The sequence below is a fragment of the Geotrypetes seraphini genome, chromosome 4, assembly GCF_902459505.1.
Source record: "Geotrypetes seraphini chromosome 4, aGeoSer1.1, whole genome shotgun sequence".
NCBI classification, from domain to species: Eukaryota; Metazoa; Chordata; class Amphibia; order Gymnophiona; family Dermophiidae; genus Geotrypetes; species Geotrypetes seraphini.
The window spans coordinates 256,647,216-256,667,082 of NC_047087.1; the positions used below are offsets into that span (position 1 = coordinate 256,647,216).

Consider the following 19,867-nt stretch of genomic DNA (forward strand, 5'->3'; position numbering starts at 1 on the left):
CTGAAAATAGAGGAGATGAAGAGAGATGGTGGATAATGGGATTTAGGGAGGGAAGGAACAGAAAGAGATTGAAGTTGGACACAAGGGATGGTGTGGAGGGGGAGGATATAGATACTGGATAAGAGGGTAGTTGGGAAAGGAAAGGGAGAGATGGTGGACCCTGGGGTGGTGGGGAAGGAGGGAGAGACGCTGGATGAAAGGGTAGTTAATAAAAGGTGGATCTGTGGAGGGAGACAAAAAAAGGAAAGATGCCAGACCTCCTGGGGAGGGAAGGGAAATGGAAGGGGAGGATAGAGATGGCAGATGGATGGTTAGCATGCAGAAAGAAGGAGACCCTGACAAGCAAGTTATCAAAGACAACCAGAGCCTGGGACCAACAAGATTTGAATTATGACCAGACAACAAAAGGTAGAATAACTAATTTTATTTTCTGTTTTGTGATTACAATATGTCAGATTTGAAACGTGTTAGACCGCAAACGTGAGCTAGGATTTAACAGAGAAAGTTAAAGTCTTTTTTGTTTTGTTTACACCACAGTGCCAGTGTGGTTAGGAGAAGGCAAAGGGGGTGAAGAGGCTTTAAAATAAACCCACCAGGTTGTTTGGAAAAAAAAACCCCAAAACAAAACAAACACACAATTGGGCAGGAAAATCGAATAAATCGAAAAACCAATTCAATAGGCTGAATCAAATCAAATTTTTTTTTCCTGAATCGGGCAGCACTAGCAGAGACCCTCCAGATGCGGCAAAATGCTGATAAATATCTTCCTACTTAGGGCCATGACACCAATAACGTTTCACAACATTCATTCCTACAAGAATACTTGGCCTTGGTCACATGTCTAGAACACAGATAACCCTATGCAAATATAGGACCACAAACTAAAAGTCCTAATCAGTGTTCCCGCTAAGCTGCGCTGGCGTGAGCTGGCGCACAAAATATTACATCGCAGCGCACAAGTTTCTCGTCACAGCGCACACACGAAGCGGCGGCGGTCTGCCCTGATCGCCTAAGATGCATCTCCTTTCATTTCCTCCCTCATCTTCCTTCTCCCTCCAGCTGGGTACCGCAACACTCTCCCCTGCAGCTCCGGACTCCCCCCCCCCCCCCGGATCGCTATTATTTTAAATGTTATAGCGGCGGCGCTGTATCCATCAGTGGAGACGTCTAACCTCGGCCTGACCCGGAACTCTTACTGCAACAGTCACTTCCTGTTCCTGCCTAGACGGGCGGCTGCTGCAGTAAGAGTTCCGGGGCAGGCCGAGGTTAGACGTCTCCATCGTGGGACCTTGCTGCATGAAGGGAGAGAAAGGAGCAGGACTGCTGGAATGGAAGAGTGGTGGAGGGAAAGAAAAGGGGCAGGGTGGTATGGAAGGGTGGTGCTGATGGAATTGATGTACAGAGAAAGGGGAGAGACATAAGGGGGAAGGATATTGGAGGGAAAGAAAGGGGGAAGATGCTGATTGAAGAGGGGTGGATGGAGGGAGAAAGGGCAGACATTGGATGGTAGTGGGGAGCCTATGCTGGATGGAAGTGCAGATGGGAGAGATAAGGCAGCAAATGCCAGAAGGAAATGGGAGGAGAGAAAGGGGAGCAGATGCTGGATGGAAGTGGACAGAGAGAGGAGAAGGTACTAGATGGAAGGGTTGGAGAAAGAGGGTACATGATGGAAGGAGGGGATAAATAAAAGGAGGGCACATGATGGGGAGAAAAGGATTGAGTTAGGGAAACACTGGGGTGAGGGAAAGAGGTGGCAAGCTTTAGGTAGACAGTAAAAAAGGACATTGATGAGAGGGTAGTAAGAACATAATCTAGACAGATGCAGAAAATAAATTGAAAAGGGAAATGAGGGAAAAAAGGGAAAGGGATTGCAGAGGAGAGGTGTGGGAGAGGGAAGGAGAGGAGAGAGATGCCAGACCAATGGGGGTGAAAGGAGAGATGAAAGGGGGAGGCATACAGTTTCTGGAAGGGGCATAGAAGGAGAGAAAATGCCATATAGGGGAAGAGAGACGGCAGACAGTGGATGGAAGGAAGAGAGTTACAAGAAGATGAGGAAAGCAGAAACCACAGAAGACAAAGGTAGAAAAAAAATTTCTATTTATTTATTGCTTTAGGAGACATGTGTCACTGTTTCTGTGAAGCATTGTATGCAGAGTCCAGCTTCTTGCTGGTTCAATTTAACCTTTGTCTATGTATTTTTATTTTATCCCCCCTTTTACAAAACTGTGAAGCGTTTTTTAGCACCAGCCGTGGTGGTAGCAGCTCTGATGCTCAGAATTCTATGAGCATCAGAGCTGTTACCTCCGTAGCTAAAATCCACACTACAGTTTTGTAAAAGAGGGAGGGGTTAGTTTGTGATTACATATTCCATAATAGGCGAAGGTGTGTTCTGTGTGTTCGAAAGACATAGTTTTCTGTTAGGATTGACGGTGTAGGATTGATCTGTGCTGGTCTGGCTTGTTTAGTTTTATAATGGGTGTATTGATGTACTGTTCACTGCAATATGTAAGATGCTGCCTTTTCTTAGATACTCATGTGTGACGGGTGGCTTGTTACTAAAAATCATGTTTTTCGGACAGATGGGGGGGTGCCAAAAAATGATGGGCCCCGGGTGTTACATATGCTAGGTACACCACTGCATTATGTAAAGATACCAGAAAGCTGGCGAAGCAAAAACTTTAAGTAAATTGTTATTCTTCTAAGTTTTGAGTATTTAACCCTCCCACAATCTCATGGGCACTCGTTTCAAGTTTCAAGTTTATTGAGATTTTGATTTAAATGCAATATCAAATATTTTCAATGTGTATAACAAAAATAAATTTTGGGAAATAAATAAAACCATTTGAACAATAAACATACAAACATATCCATAGATGATTAAAAATACATAAGGAGTACAAGGATAAACTACATTTGTTTAAAAATGCATCCTCCGTGCCTGCTCATAAATTTGTGGAATATGTAACTTGTCGCTCATGCATATTTTTTTTTGCACACACCTCATCAATCCTTAGAGGGAACATTGGTCCTAATACAGACAAATGAAACCCTAAGATGCCAGGCTCTGTATGCAGTACAACACCAGAGAAATAGAAAGAAATAAGTTTCTTTCTGAGCAGTGTAAAATACATATAGATGTAAATTCTGAAAACTGATACATTTTAGTCACTAAATTGAAAATACTCGTAAAATCACTTTTCATACCTTTGTCATCTGGTGATTTTATTTTTCTGTTCATCTTTTCCCAGTCTCTGGTTGCACTTCCTTCTGTCTGTGCTCTTAACTGTGTTTCCAGGGTCATCTTATCCATTTGCAGTTTTTCTCTCCTTTATTTTCTGCCCTACATCTGTCTTTTAACACTTTGTTACAGCGTTTCTCCTACTACTCAAAAGTGTGATATATAAGATACTCAAAGGATGACAATGCTTCCATATGCTCAGAGATGTGCAAACTCTAATAGGGGGTTTGCTCGCCCCCCTTATTTAAGAGTTTGTTCTTCAATCATTGCATGGATTTGGCTGTCAGTAAATAGCTGTGCAAAATAGCGTGTCTTATATTTAAAAAATCTAATTGCTGTATTATTCAAAAATTCAAGTATAATCCAATGTGTCACAACTATTTTAAGCTGACCACTAAAGAAATTGAATGATGTCACTTATCTTAGATGGTAGAGTAAACCCCCTAATAGAGTTTTGCACATCTCTGAGCATATGGAAGCATTGTCATTTTTTGAGTATCTACGGTACTACTCGAAAGGGTCCAGAGAAGAGCGACTAAAATGGTTAAGGGACTGGAGGAGTTGCCGTACAGTGAGAGATTGGAGAAACTGGGCCTCTTCTCCTTTGAAAAGAGGAGACTGAGAGGAGACATGATCGAAACATTCAAAATACTGAAGGGAATAGACTTAGTAGATAAAGACAGACTGTTCACACTCTCCAAGATAGAGAGAACGAGAGGGCACTCTCTAAAGTTGAAAGGGGATAGATTCCGTACAAACAAAAGGGCAGAGAGTGGTGGAGAGCTGGAACGCTCTTCCGGAGTCAGTTGTAGGAGAAAACACCCTCCAGGGTTTCAAGACTAAGCTGGACAAGTTCCTGCTAAACTGGGACTCATGCAGGTGAGGCTGGACTCATTTAGAGCACTGGCCTTTGACCTGGGGGGCCGCCGCGTGAGCAGACTGCTGGGCAGAATGGACCACCGGTCTGACCCAGCAGCAGCAATTCTTATGTTCTTATATCACACTTTTGAGTAGTAGGAGAAACGCTGTACAAAGTGTTATTTTTTGGTATACTGTTTCTTATCTCCTTTATTCCACACATTTACCCTGCTCTATTTTGTTGATTTAGTCTACATCAGTCTTTGGCAAAAGTTCTAAAATTGAAAAGCCGCCCGGACTCCTGACCAAATGAAACAGCAAAACTGGGAACAGGATTTTGTTGTTGCAAACTTTGTCATGCAAACAGTAGATCACGTCATCTTAAATTTTACTGTTTAGTGAATATAGCCTATAAGAACAGCAAAGTTGCCTCTGTTTGAACTTGTTACTGGTCTCCAGCCAAACAGAAGAGTGATGAGTTGGGTCAATTTAAATCGGTGAAGAAGCTGAAGCTGGTAGCAATTCTTGGTGAACAGACATTGTAGTTGCAATACTTTTATTTTTCACTCAAAAAGTATTATACCATTGTTTCGCAAACTTTCTGGCCGGTGGCACACTAAATTCAGTTCCCCGGGTGGAAGGCATCTGGAAAAGCGTGGAGGCCCATCTGGCCATGACTCACTTCGGTGGAGGGATCCGGGAGGTGCAGGGAGAGGAGGAGAGACACCAGCCAAGAGGCGACTCATCTGCACCGGCTGACTTCCTACTGGGCCTGCCTCTCGCCGCAAAAGGCACGTCCTGTAGGCAGTCGGCCAGCGTGGATGGCTCTCCTCCTCGCCAGTGTGTCACGGCACACCTGAAATCTCAGGAGGCACACTGGTGTGCCGTAGCACACAGTTTGCGATACACTGTATTATACAGTACTAAGCAAGAACTTTTTTACTTTTATTAAGTAAATTTTTTAATACGTTCTTTACTTTTAGCATTAAAAATGTATTTTTATTTTTACTTAAGTACTTTGACCTAATACTTTGAACAACACTAACCATACCAAGGGCTGTGCAAGTGGCTCAAGGGATACGGGAGTGCCAAAATCAGTCCCTGTCCATTGTCTCCTTTACTTGGCTCCATGAATCTGTCAGAGCACGATTCCAGCTTATTATGGTCCTGGCAAGACATTACACAAAGTTGTTTTGCTTCCACTAATACTGCAGCGTTACAGACTGACATAAGAAGAACAAGTTAAGTGACTATTTTTCAGGATAACACTGCCCCTTTGTTTGACGCTTCATATGTACCCTGCTGAAAATCTTTGAAGAAGCACAATAAGAAATATGTGTATATGCACAAAGGCCCGGACTCTCTAACCAGCGCAGATTTTTTTAGGCGCCAGTAGGCACCCATGCTCAGTAAAAAGCACCATTTAAACACTGTTTTTAACTGAGTTTCAAGGCACCTACCTACACCTATAAAATTGGTGCTGGAATCACACCTCCTTAGTCGCAGTTTATGACAATGATAGGCACTGGAAATGTAGACCTGGCCTACATTTCTGGCACCTATCTTTCCCAGAAGTGCAATTTTCTATATGACGCTATCTCATGATTGACACAGAATCAGCAGCCACTTTTTAGGTGGCCTTCGATATCGGCACCAAGAGAATCCAGGCCAAAGAGAATACAAGTATGATATATGTGCCAAAGAGAATACAAGTATGATATTTGTCTCTTGTGATTTTGTTCCCCTTAACAAAATTTTGAGAAATATTTTAAGAACATATTTTTTTAATCCTTCAACTAGCAAGCAAAGGCAATTAAATGAAGTATTTTCTATTCTATTCTTACAGATTGCTTTGTTCTCTCAAAGGGAACCCAAAGCATTTTAAATAAAATATATCAGTAGAATCAACACTAGGTAAAAGATATCAATACAACACAATATAACACAGACAAAATAAGTGCTGTAGTTGCTTATGGGGTCCGTTTACTAAATTTGCGGTAAGCACTTGCATGCACTTACTGCTCATTAAACAGGCTTACCTTAGGACGTGCATAGCCGTCCTGTGGTAAATTTGCCTATCTGTGCATGTATACCGATGCTTACTCCCTCCAGCCGGCAGACCCACCTCCAAAGAATGGTGGGCCTTCCCCTTCCCGGTACATCCTGGGATGCACTGGGGAGGGGCCTAAGGCTGGCCTACATGTCAGGCGTCTTTTGCAGCCTTAGGGAGACATCTAAGGCTGCCTAAGCTCGCCTAAGGCAACTTCTGGGTGAAACCACGCCCAGCCTAGGCAAGCTTAAGCGGCCCTGCGCGTCTTCCTAGGCTCGCAAAAATGCCTATACTGTAGGCGACCCTCCTTGGGATGTTTTTTTCTTTTAAACAACGTGCATCCCGCCATTTATAGAATATGCCCCTCCCTGCCTATAAAATAGGTGTCATAAGGGCTCACGCAATAACTTTGTTTAATGGCCACATGTCAATGACAAGATTAGCATGTGGCCATTAATTGGGGAAATTGGAAAAGTCAAGAATTTTCCTGTCACAGTTCAAGTGGACTTAGCATGCAGGAAAGACATGTGTGCTATGTGTCGTTATAAAATAGCTGAATAAGAGCTGCCAAAATCATGACTAAAATGCAGCCACATACATTTATACCAGCTCATTAGCAGATGAAAATGTACACAGATGGGAGGGAGGAAGTAGCCTAGGTTGTCAGCTCAGTCTCAGTCTGCTCCCTGTGACTCTGGGCAAGTCAGTTAGGACAAATTATTCAAAAGGCATCCTGAAGTTAGGCAGCAGTATGTATCCTTCCGCCATCTAATGAACAATCGGGACACATTTTTTATTTTTTAAATGCAGGCGCCTGTCTCGCACCTACAGACGCGCCTAGGGATGCCTAAAGCCTGTGTGGGCATGGTGTGCGCCGGAAGTGGCCATAGGTGTCTGTAGGCGTCCCTAAGCGTCTCTTTAGGTACGAAACCAGCGTCTTAAATGTAGGCCTTTAAAATGCTGGCCTACATTTAAGATGCCTATGTTAACCCCCCCCACCCAAAAAAAAACGTGATTCTGATTTGGTGCCTGCTGCTGATTGATACACGGCAGGCGCCCGTTTTGCAGGCACCTGCTGTGGCAAGTGTCACTGCCAGAATCAGACCCTCAATCCCTCCATTGCACCAGGTACCACAGTTAGATTGTGAACCTGCCAGGACAGATAGGAAAAATTCTTAAGAGTACCTGATTACTATTCAGTGTATCATAAACCACTTTGGGTGAATCTTGTCATGCAAAGGGCAGTAAATAAATAAATACACATATAGGTGATTTTTTTTTTTTTTTAAATAAACTAAACACGTGGAGGGGCAAAATCAAAAAAAGCGTCTGTCCCCTTTTGGCCTAAGTCCCTAAACGTTCAACCCAGAAGCAGGGAAAGTGTCCATAACCAAAACAAACGTCCATGTTTTGATTATGGCCTTCCTCTGCCTAAACGCCCAATCTCCACTACGTCTACAAGTACCCTCATAGCACGGCTACACTTTTTAGCCATAATGAAACAAAAACATGCCTAGGCCACAAACGTCCAACAGAAGGCTTTTAGGCGAAAGAGGAGCCAGTCCTTCGCCTAAAAGCTGGATTCTGTAACCGGTGTCTGTCAAAAACAACACCGGTTACAGAATCCCCCCCCCACAACGATCCAGGCAGGAGGGTTCCCAAGCCCTCTTGCCATGTTAAACCGCGACCCCCCCCCCCTCCCGACAACATCGGGGCAAGAGGGAGCTCAAGCCCTCTTGCCCCCCTGATGCCCTGACTCCATCGGGGCATGAGGGAGCTCAAGCCCTCTTGCCCCAGCCAACCGCGGCACCCCCGACATATCGGGGCAAGAGGTAACCCAAGCCCACTTGCCTCCCTGACTCACCGACTCCATTGGGGCAAGAGGGAGCCCAAGCCCTCTTGCTCCCTGACTCCCCGACTCCATCGGGGCAAGAGGGAGCCCAAGCCCTGTTGCCCCACCGATCGTGCCCCCCCCCCCCCGACTCGTTCAGGCCAGGAGGGAGCCCAAGCTCTCCTGGTCCAGCCGATCCTCTACCCCCACCCCCCACTACATTACGAGCAGGAGGGATCCCAGACCCTCCTGCCCTCGACAAACCCCCCCTATGTCCGCCCCCCCCAGAACCCCCGATCGGCCCCCCTCCCAGCTGATCCGTGACCCCCCCCGTCCGACCCCACGACCCCCCCAACCCTCACCCTCCTTCCCCGTACCTTTAGGTAAGTTGGCCGGACAGACGGATGCCAAACCCGTCCGTCCGGCAGGCAGTCCTCCGATGAATGGGGCCCAATCTGGGCCATGTGCCTAAGGCTCCCGGGCCTATTCTGATTGGCCCAGGCGCCTTAGGCCCCACCAGAAGGCGGGGCTTTGGTTAGGCTGGGCCAATCCGGCCCCATTCGTCAGAGGACTGCCGGACGGACGGACAGGTTTGGCACCCGTCTGTCCGGCCAACTTACCTAAAGGTACGGAGAAGAGGGGTGAGGGTCGGGGGGTCGGCCGGGGGATCGCGGGTCAGTTGGGAGGGGGACCGATCGGGGGTTCTGGGGGGGCGGACGTTGGGGGGAGGGAGGTTCGTCAAGGGCAGGAGGGCCTGGAATTCCTCCTGCCCATAATGTAGTGGGGGGTTGGGGTAGAGGATCGGCTGGACCAGGAGGGCTTGGGCTCCCTCCTTGCCTGAACGAGTCGAGGGGGGGGGCACGATCGGCGGGGCAAGAGGGCTTGAGCTCCCTCTTGCCCCAATATGTCGGGGGTGCCACGGTTGGCTGGGGCAAGAGGGCTTGAGCTCCCTCTTGCCCCGATGTTGTGTGTGGGGGGGGGGAGTGATGCATCGCGGCTGGAGAGATGCCTCATCTCCCCTACCGCGATGCCATCACTCCTCTACCTGAACTGCTGTGGGTCGCGGCAGTTCGGGTAGAAGAGTGATGGCATCGCGGTAGGGGAGATGAGGCATCTCTCCTGCCGCGTTGGTTAGGTTGCCGGGCCGCTGAACTGATGGCGCCAACGGCCATCAGCTCAGCAGCCCATTTTTCGGCACTTAGACCTGGTTTTATTTTGTCTAAGTGAAAAAGGTCTAAGTGCCGACTAAACTGTATTGGTTATACCTGTTGTACGCCTAGGTGTAGGTCGGCCCACTGCCCGCCCTTTCCCCTCTAAACACACCTCTTTTCTCTCTGTGCGTTTAGAGGCAGGGGAAAGGCCTAAGCTGTTTTTAGATATGTCTAAAAACCAGCTTTGGTTATGGGTACTTGGACGATCAGGCCTTTTGATTGTCCAAGTAGCTACTTAGGACACTTTTTTAGACTTTTTTTTTTTTTATTATTACCCCTATACTGTGAGACTCTGCCCATACTTTACTAGAAACCATACCTCTAATCACGCCTACATGTTTGTCTTTAAAATTATATATCATTTTATCACGTTTATTTATTTAACAATATCTTCCCCACCTATTACTAGGCGGTTTCCAAAAAATACAACCATAAAATGAGTACAGAGAAGCAGGCACATACAATAATTTCATACAAACAAGCAACACATACATCGCCATCTATATACAGTAAAACGTTGGATTGCAAGTCTTTTAAGAACATAAGAATTGCTGCTGCTGGGTCCGACCAGTGGTCCATCGTGCCCAGCAGTCCGCTCCTGCAGTGGCCCCCAGGTCAAAGACCAGCGCCCTAACCGAGACCAGCCCTACCTGCGTACGTTCTAGTTCCGCAGGAACTTGTCTAACTTTGTCTTGAATCCTGGAGGGTGTCTTCCCCCACGACAGCCTCCGGAAGAGCATTCCAGTTTTCTACCACTCTCTCGGTGAAGAAGAACTTCCTTACGTTTGTACGGAATCTATCCCCTTTTAGCTTTAGAGAGTGCCCTCTTGTTCTACCTTGGAGAGGGTGAACAACCTGTCTTTATCTACTAAGTCTATTCCCTTCATTATCTTGAATGTTTCGATTATGTCCCCTCTCAGTCTCCTCTTTTCAAGGGAGAAGAGGCCCAGTTTCTCTAATCTCTCGCTGTATGGCAACTCCTCCAGTCCCTTAACCATTTTAGTCGCTCTTCTCTGGACCCTTTCGAGTAGTACTATGTCCTTCTTCAAGTACGGCGACCAGTGCTGGCGCAGTATTCCAGGTGAGGGCATATCATGGCCCTGTACAGCGGCATGATAACTTTCTCCGATCTGTTTTTGATCCCCTTCTTAATCATTCCAAGCATTCTGTTTGCCCCTTTCACCGCTGCCACGCATTGCGCAGACAGCTTCATCGACTTGTTGACCAGTACTCCCAAGTCTCTTTCCTGGGGTATCTCCGAGTACTGCACCAGACATCCTGTATTCGTGTACAAGATTTTTGTTACCAACATGCATCACTTTACACTTGTCCACGTTAAACTTCATTTGCCATGTCGCAGCCCATTTCTCAAGCGCGTTTATGTCCTGTTGCAGGTCTTCGCAATCCTCCTGCGTCTTTACTACTCTGAATAACTTCATATCATCTGCAAATTTAATCACCTTGCTCGTCGTTCCAATTTCCAGGTCGCTTCTAAATATTTTGAAGAGCACAGGCCAAGCACCGAACCCTGTGGCACTCCACTGGTGACGCTTTTCCAGTCCGAGTATTGTCCATTTATCCCCACTCTTTGCTTTCTATCTGCCAACCAGTTTTTGATCCACGTGTGTATTTCACCTTCAATCCCATGGCTCACAATTTTTTGAAGTAGTTGTTCATGCGGGACCTTGTCAAACGTCTTCTGAAAATCCAGATATACAATGTTGACCGGATCACCTTTGTCTATCTGCCTGTTAACTCCCTCGAAAAAGTGCAGCAAGTTCGTCAAGCAAGATCTTCCTTTGCTGAAGCCGTGCTGGCTGGTTCTCATCAGATTGTGTCTGTCAAGGTGGTCAACGATGCGATCCTTTATCAGCGCCTCTACCATCTTTCCTGGTATCGAGGTCAGTCTCACCGGCCTGTAGTTTCCTGGATCTCCCCTCGAACATTTGATTAAATTTTAACTTGATATACAAGCAATGTCTTGTAATATAAGTACATACAATATACAAGCGTCACATCATTACAACTGAGCTGACGGTTCTTTTCTTTCTGGCGCTGCGGGAGTGGAGTGACTGTTCTAAAGAGCGAGGTCTTGCAATATAAATACATATAGTATTTTGTATTAAAGTTTTGGGCTGTGAAAAGAATTGTCTGGGGAAATTTGCTTTGATATACAAGTGCTTTGGATTACAAGCATGCTTCTGGAACAAATTATGCTCGCAAACCAGTGGCTATATCCTCATGAATCTTGATTAAACAATCATGTAAATGCTTCTTTAAATAAAGTAATTTTTAATACTTTCTTAAATTTTTGAAAATCCAAAAGTGCTCTCAATGGTCCTGTTAAATTGTTCCATAAAGTCACTCCAGCTAAAGAAATTGTTGATGCTCTTATACTTTCATAATGTGCCTTTGAAAAACTTGCAGGCAAAACAGAGGAGCCCCTCCCTCGTCTTAGGATAAAGTCAAATCAACAAGGAAAGACAAGGGGGATGTCTTAACCAAAATAAGTCTTTATTCAAAATAATAAGTCCCAACAAGGATCCCAGTTTCAGCATGTATTTTTCTGCTCAAGCGTCCCCTGAAGAAGGCATCTTCTAAACGTCGAAACAGGGATCCTTGTTGAGACTTGTTCTGAATAAGGGACTTAGTACTGTTTTCAATAAAGACTTATTTTGGCTGTTAAGACATCCCTCTTGTCTTTCCTTGTTCTTTTGAAAAACCTTGATGAATAACCTTGAACACCAAACTAGTTTGTCATCAAGACGATAGGCCACACCTATTTTTCGGAAAGATTGCACCTGTAACTCACTTAGAAGCTCTGATAAGTGATAGAATCAAATTTTAAATAAAACTTGAAACCTGAAAAGCCCAACAAAGACATAGAGATTGAAAAGCAAGGCCAAAAGTACTGACCCTTGTGGCATACTATTATTCATGGGCTTTAGGCTCCTTTTACAAAGGCGTGCTAGCGGTTTTAGCACGCGCTAAAATGCTGCACATGCTAGCCGCTGCTGCCTCCTTTTAAGCAGGCGGTAATTTTTCAGCTAGCATGTCTGTGTGTGCGCTAAAAACGCTAGCACACCTTTGTAAAAGGAGCCCTTAGTATCAGATAATTGAGCTTTACTTTGTACCTTTATATGAAACAAACCACTGAAGTAGTTACATAACACATGAGGTAATTTTATGAGACTTTTTATGTGCATAAAACAGAGTTTACTCAAAGGAAAAAGTTTACAAAATTACTTCAAATAAAAAGGCATAATAAAGCAATTGACAGCATCACAATAAGGGGAGAATTCATCAAGGGGTGCTAACGATTAGTGCAAGCAAAATGCTGAGACACCCATTGTGGCCCTGATTCTATAAACAGGGAAGGAAATGGCCTAGTGGTTAGAGCTGCTGCCACAGAGACCTTGATGTTGCAAATTCAATCCCAATCTGTTCCTTGTGACTGGGCAAGTTCCTTACCATATTTTTCTGCTCCATAAGATGCACCTGACCATAAGACGCACTCTAGATTTAGAGGAGGAAAACAAGGAAAAAAACATTTTGAACCAAATTCTCCCTGCCAGGCTCTTCACCACACCCCATACTCCTTGCCAGGCTCTGTACTCTGTCCCCCCTCTGGTAGTCTAATGGTATGCCGGCACAGGGCAGGCTGGCCTAGTAGCAGGCATACCCCCCCAGTACCTTAAATCATCCCTATACCTTAAATCATCCCCCATACCCTCATGTACCCCCCAATATCTTAAATCATCCCCCCATGCAGCTTCCCAGTACTTTAACCATCCCCCATGCCCCCGTACCCTTTTAAACACCTCCCATACCTTTTAAATCATATCCCCCTGTACCTTTTTTTTTTAAGTTGCTAAATTATTTCTATTTGAAGTACAACTATGGCACAACATAAGACATACGGTAACATATATCACATTATATTTCAGTTCAATATAAAAATTACTCAGAGAGTTATTTTACTGTATTTTACATGCTTTTAACAAACTTTTTTCAAGCAGCAGTAGAGAGTTACCCACCCCACCCTGTACCTTTTCAAATTCCTTCGTCCCTCTAGACGGCTCTCGTACTCGGGTCAGGAGCGCGGATGTCAGGAGCAAGCATTACGCACTCCCACTTAGGCCCACCTTTGCATTCTGAATGGCTGGCGAGAACTGACGCCAGCCATTCAGAATGCAAATGCGGGCCCAAGCCCAAGCGGGAGTGCGTAACACTTGCTCCTGAGTTCGAGAGCCATCTTGCAAGAGAGGGATACCGCTGGACCACCAGGCTGTTTAAAAAAGGTACCAATGACGGTGGCGGTGCTGAGAGGCAGGGGTGTGTTTTGAAAAAGTGCGGCGAGGGTATTTTGAAAAGGTGCGACAGTGGTGCGGATAGGGAGGTGTTTTGAAAAGGTGCCGCAGCAGCGGGAGGATGTTTTACAACACTAAGGGGGGGTACAAATTTTGTACATTCATTTCATAAGACACACCAAGATTTCCACCCACTTTTGGGTGGAAAAAATGTGCGTCTTATGGAGCGAAAAATACAGTAATCTACCATTACTCATGCAACCACAGTTAGATTGTGAACCTGCAGGGAGAGATAGGAAAAATACTTAAGAGTACCTAATTTCTAATGTATTGGGGTTTTTTTTAATATATATTTTTTATTTATTAATTTTTACATTTTAACAAAATTAAACATTTTGTACAGAAAGATTGAGTGTTAACATTACACTTGAAGAAGACAAACCTTTTTACCATAACAAATCTCAAGTCCTCATTCTGATCCAAGAGTCATTGAGTGACTTTAAAGGAAAATTGAAAAAATACTCTAGAAAATAAAGGTATCTGATGACTGGTTCAAGGAACTTAATTCCAGTTAACAAATGCGATGTTCCTTCCCTTTCCAGGCATTTCAGCGTCAGGAAACTAGTAAGTTGGGCCAGTTCAAAAAACACTTGGAGGGGCATAATTGAAAGGAACGTCTAAGTCCGTTTTCGTCTAAGTCACAAATCATCCGAAGTAAAAAACAGCTTAGGTCACATTTTCGAATAATACGTCCAATTTTTTTTTTGTTTCAAAAATCGTCTAAGTATATGTCCTATCAATCTGATCGTCCAAGTCCCTAAATCATCCATCTTTATACCACATTTTCGTCCAACTTTTTGTCCAAGTCAAAAATGCCTTGAACAAGCCCTGTTGGACGTGGGAGGGGTCTGCAAAATGATGGACTGAACACCCAGACATGACACCTAAATAGTGGGATACCTTACGGGGCACTGCTGTGAACTTCATCTAAAGGGTGCCATGTCTTCTTCTCACTACAGCTCCCTTATAGGTCATGGTGAGCCCCCCAAACCACCTCCAGAATCTCAAACATCCACTTATCTACAACCCCACTAGCCCTTCTGGCTGCAGGAGCCACTTATATGCCAGTAAAGAGGCTTATGGGCATGGGTCCTCCTCTCCATGGGTCCCTAACCCACCCCCAAGACGGCTTAAGCTGCCTCTGTGCTGGACGACTAGGCTTTCTTATGCCAGGCTGCCAGGTGATGATGTTCTGGAGGCACAATTTTCAAGTTGTGATTAATATTTTTATGGGGGTGGGGGGGTGATCACTGGGGTAGTGTGTGGGGGTCTGTATTATGTGTTTGCAGTGCTTATCTGGTTATTTTAGGTGGGTTTTTGTGACTTAGACTTAGTTTCTAGCCCAAGAACTTCCAGGTTGGCGTCACTCCGCACCGATGGATCCAGTGGGTGACTCCCTGACATAACTGACTCCCTCTGAAGACGATGGAGAAATCACTCAATAGTAGCGAGAGCGGTTTTTTCAGAGCGCCGCAAGGCTCCAGCAGTACTCCTACCCCTTCTCTTCGGCATCGCAAAAACAGTGGTTAAGGAAACAAGCTGAAAAGAGCAATAAATCTCACAGCATCCCTCCAGTCAGCAGGTACCCAGTGCCATCTTGGATCAACCCCCTCTAATGTATTGTAAACCGCTTTAGATGAATCTCTTCATGAAAAGTTTGTTAATAAATTCTAATAACTAGATCAGCAGCACCTAGTAAATTCAAAATTGCTTAATTGATGTGATAATTGAAAACATTTAAAAACCAATTAATTTAAGTTCCATGTGGAAATCAGCAAGACACCTACCAGCACGTACACAAAATGTAGACATGGTTAGCGGTAGAGTTTGGGTGTGGAAAGTGTTAGACGCCAGTATTCTAGGCTAGGAAAACTCTGGCCTAATATACTGGCACCTAACATTATGATGCCTACCGGTGCATAACTCAATTTAGGCGTTGGTAGGTGCGATTCTACCAATGGTGCCTAAATTTGATTGACATGCAGTAGACACCATTTCAGTGTATGGAAATCCCAATGGTTGTATGAGCTCACCAATCACATGGTCACTATAATTAAAGTTAGTGAACTGATGAGTTAGTAGTATGAGGGTGAAAAGACTTCAAGTGCTCACCGGTGCCGGATATTATATAACTCTTGTCAGGTCACCACAATTGTGAGCAATCACTAGTCTTTTTTTTTATTATTTTTAACCCTACTACTACTGAAACACTTTTGAGCTATGAATATGACATTTAGCAATTACTTAGCTTTTTGCTAGAAGCTGGTGGGTGACCTTTACCAAAATTTTTATTTTTTTCTTAACAATGTGTCCCTGTTTCACTTCATTAGGAGCTTTGTCAGGAGATATTACATAGAAACATGATGGCAGATAAAGGCCAAATAACCCACTGCCCATCCGCAGTAACCATTATCTTTTCCTCTCTCTAAGAGATTCCATGTGACTATCCCAGGTTTTCTTGAAATCAGACACAGTCTCTGTCTCCACCACCTCTTCCAGGAGACTGTTCCATGCATCTACTGCCCTTTCTGTAAAAATGTATTTCCTTAGATTACTCCTGAGCCTATCATCTTTTAACTTCATCCTATGCCCTCTCATTCTGGAGCTTCCTTTCAAATGAAAGAGACTCGACTCATGCGCATTTACATATTATGCCCAGACGTTCCCCATAGCTTTGGAGAAAAGAGGAGCCGTTCAATCTGCAGCGCCTACCCACCACAATTGTGGTGACCGGACAAGAGTTATCTAATATTCGGCACCGGTGAGCACTTGAAGTCTTTTCACCTTCATACTACTAATTCATCAGTTCACTAACTTTAATTATAGTGACAATGTGACTGGTGAGCTTATACAACCATTTGGATTTCCATACATTGTTGTGTATATTTGTCTCATTGGCATAGAAGTGAAGGATTTTATAGTAGACACTAGTGCTGCCCAATTCACAATTCGAATCGGTTCACCGATTCACTTCGGGTGAATCGATTCGAATCGATTCAAAACAAAAAAAAAATCAGCTTCCCAATTCAGCTGACCCTCGCTCCGAAAAGCAGGAGCAACAGCGTTGCTCTTGCTGACCGGCCGCTGCCGCACCTGCTTTAGAAGGCGAGGGGGGAGCCTCAGCCGGTTAGTTCTGCTGTCCGGTTCCAAACCCGTGGCGTTCTGCTTCCCCCCATCCAGGCATTTTGCTTTCCCCTCTGGCCTCCCCGGCATCTTGCTTCCCCCCCTGGCCTCCCCGCACTGGCGTTTACCTTAACGAAGCAGCCTGCAGCAAGATCGCGATGCTAGTGATCTGTGCACTGCTTCGGAGCTGTTTCCTCTGCCGCGGTCCCGCCCCTCCTCTGACGTCAGAGGAGGGGCGGAACCGCAGCGGAGGAAACAGCTCCGAAGAAGTGCAAACTTAAGATCACTGGCATTGCGATCTTGCTGCAGGCTGCTTCATTAAGGTAAACGCTGGTGCGGGGAGGCCAGGGGGGTGAGCAGTCCTTTGGGGTGGGGGGTGGGGCGAGCAGTCCCTCGGGGTATGGCGGGCAGGCCATCGGGGTGGGGCGGGCAGGCCTTTAGGGGGGACAGGCTTTCAAGGGAAGGAGACAGGCCTTCGGGGAAGATGCAGGCCTTCAATGGGGGGGGGGAGACAGGCCTTCGGGGAGATGCAGGCCTTCAAGGGTGGAGACAGGCCTTCAGGGGTGGGATGCAGGCCTTCAAGGGGGGGACAGGCCTTCAGAAGGGATGCAGGCCTTCAAAGGGGGCGACAGGCCTTCAAGGGGGGAGACAGGCCTTCAGGGGTGGGACAGTTCTTCAGGGGGAGGTGCAGGCCTTTGGGGGGGACAGACCTTCAAGGGAGGGGACAGGCAGGCAGGCCTTCTGTTGAGGCAAAATACTCTCACTTTCACTTATGTAAAATCAAGCAGATTCAAAAGAGAAAAGGTGTAATCTTGGCCTTTTGAATCTGCTTGATTTTATATAGGTGAAAGTGAGAGTGATTGATTTCTTTTTTTCCCCTTCTAGCATTTCCCCCTGATGCAGCCTGAGGGCAAAAAGTGGTCACGACGGAATTGGCTTAACTAATAAATTGCAGTTTCCTTGATCAAATTGGTCGGCTCTGTGTTTCTGCCTGTGAGAATATTCACAGATCATCACCTCTTCGTGTTGTCCACAACTAAGCACCCGCATTCCCTTATAGAATACTAGTGTAACCCAGAATCAGCATTTAGGCGCCTACAATTACATCAACTCTAGACCTGGCAGACGTGTGGGCACTTAAATATGGCATTTTAACATTTGTATTTCTTTTGCATCATAGTAACACATTACTTTTCATTGCAGAGAGATTTCCAAAAATTCCTTGAAAACTAAGCTGTTGCAGCTGGAATGCCATTTTACATGGGAATTATTGAAAGAAGATTCAGATCTCGATGAGCTGAAGGATGGACTTCATGACCAACTTGAATTTTTATTCCCAAATTGCAGGTCAATGGTTTATAATCTGCTTGCCTATGTGAATCAACTAAAAGGTAACAATGTCGAAGCCCTTGCAAATCTTCAAAAAGCTGAAGAGTTAATTCAAGAGGTCCAGGATGATGATATCAGCACAAAAATTATTACCACCTATGGGAACTATGCATGGATATACTATGATATGGATCAGCTTGAGAATGCCAATACCTACCTTGGGAAGGTGGAAGATATTTGTAAAATGTTATTGAGCACATCTCCCTATAACGTTCCAGTCTCTGATGTTTATGGTGAAAAAGGATGGGCCTTATTAAAGTTTTGTGGACAATATTATGCAAAAGCAAAAGAATGTTTCCAGAAGGCTCTTGAAAAAGATCCTGAAGGCCCAGAATGGAATTCTGGCTACGCAACGGTTGTGTACCGTCTGGAAGTTTTTAACAACAAAAAATGTACCCCAGAAGATTGCGAATCCGTAGAACTGTTGAGACGTGCTATAAAGCTGAATCCTAAAGACACAGTATTGATGGCACTCTTGGGTCTGAAACTTCAAGATATGAATCGGTCAGAAGAAGGAGAAAAGTACATTAAAGAAGCATTGGCGAAAACTCCCAATCTTCCTTACCTGTTGCGCTATGTTGCAAAGTTTTACAGACGGCAAGGAAGGGTGGACGACGCCATTAAACTGTTGAAAAGGGCGGTAAGTTTTACACCGCGCTCTGGTTTCCTGCACCACCAGCTAGGCATTTCTTACAGAAAAAAGATGATAGAACTGAAAAAAACTGCTCATGCTTCAAAATACAGTGTCAGGAATGACTTTTCCAAACAGATTCAAGAACTAATTTGGTATGCCATTTATCATTTTGTGTTTGTTGTGGAGCAGAAAACAAAGTTTGTGTATGCAAAGTTAGACTTAGCCAACATGTATGTAGAAGCGAATCAGCATGACAAAGCAGAAAACATGTTTCAGGAAGTGCTCAGAATGGAGAAGCTTACCGATGAAGAAAAGCAAGAGATATATTTCAACTGCGGCCGTTATGAAGAATACCAGAAAAAGTCAGAATCTGAAGCCATTAGATATTATACAGAAGGGCTAAGACTTCAGATCGGATCGAATGCAAGGGATTGGTGCCAAGGAGCTCTGCAAAAGCTCGCCAAAAGGAAGATTCAGAAGAATGGAGCAGATGCTTCAGGTTTTGGCATCCTTGGGCTTATCCACCAGCTGAATGGAGAAAAGAAAGAGGCGATTGAATGCTATGAGAAAGCCCTAGAACTAGACCCTGATAACGAAGAGTATTTGAGTGGTATCTGCAACATGCGGCTTTCAATATGAATCGAATGCTGTTGTGTGTCTGTGTATATCCTTAATTTGTAAGTCCATTGTAAGAAAAATACCTGTTGTAAAGAGTGTTGTAGAATGTATATAGTTGTTTGTATTAATCATTGCAAAAAAGGCAAGCACTGATCTAATAAATCTATTGTTTTATCCCTTTGTTCTCTTTTCTATACCAAATTGTACCAAATTATAGTTCATCCCTGCATTTTCCTCTTATCGAATGTACGTATGTGATTCCCCCAAAATTGTTTGTCTCCTCTATTTTAATTTTTATTGTTCATCGCTTTGTATTCTATGAAAAAAGTGATTTTATCAAATATGAATTAAACTTGAAACCACTTGAAATTATACTTTTTGGTGGGTAAATGTGTATACCACATATAAGTATGAAAGAATGATGGCGGAACGTTTGGGGACTAGTAAGTCCTTTAATGATGTATGGAGTCCATTGACTACTTTTGTTGCATTACAGTAAGGGTTATGTTTCTTCCCTTTTCATTAGATTTCTTTATTCATCCAGG

General features: G+C 44.6%; 1 protein-coding gene across 3 annotated transcripts in view; it reads left to right on the forward strand.

Moving 5' to 3' along the window:
* The window catches only part of LOC117359630 (interferon-induced protein with tetratricopeptide repeats 5-like), a 42,483-nt gene that overhangs the window by 5,068 nt on the left and 17,548 nt on the right, over positions 1–19,867 (forward strand). The window contains exon 2 of one of the 3 annotated variants that reach the window (XM_033942790.1): positions 17,885–18,773. The exons of 1 other annotated variant lie outside the window; for it this stretch is intronic. In XM_033942790.1, the coding sequence (XP_033798681.1) occupies positions 17,885–18,773 (889 nt within the window). Of the gene's footprint in view, positions 1–17,884; positions 19,686–19,867 lie in introns of those variants that run through there. One more of the 3 variants, XM_033942788.1, reaches the window with a different exon arrangement.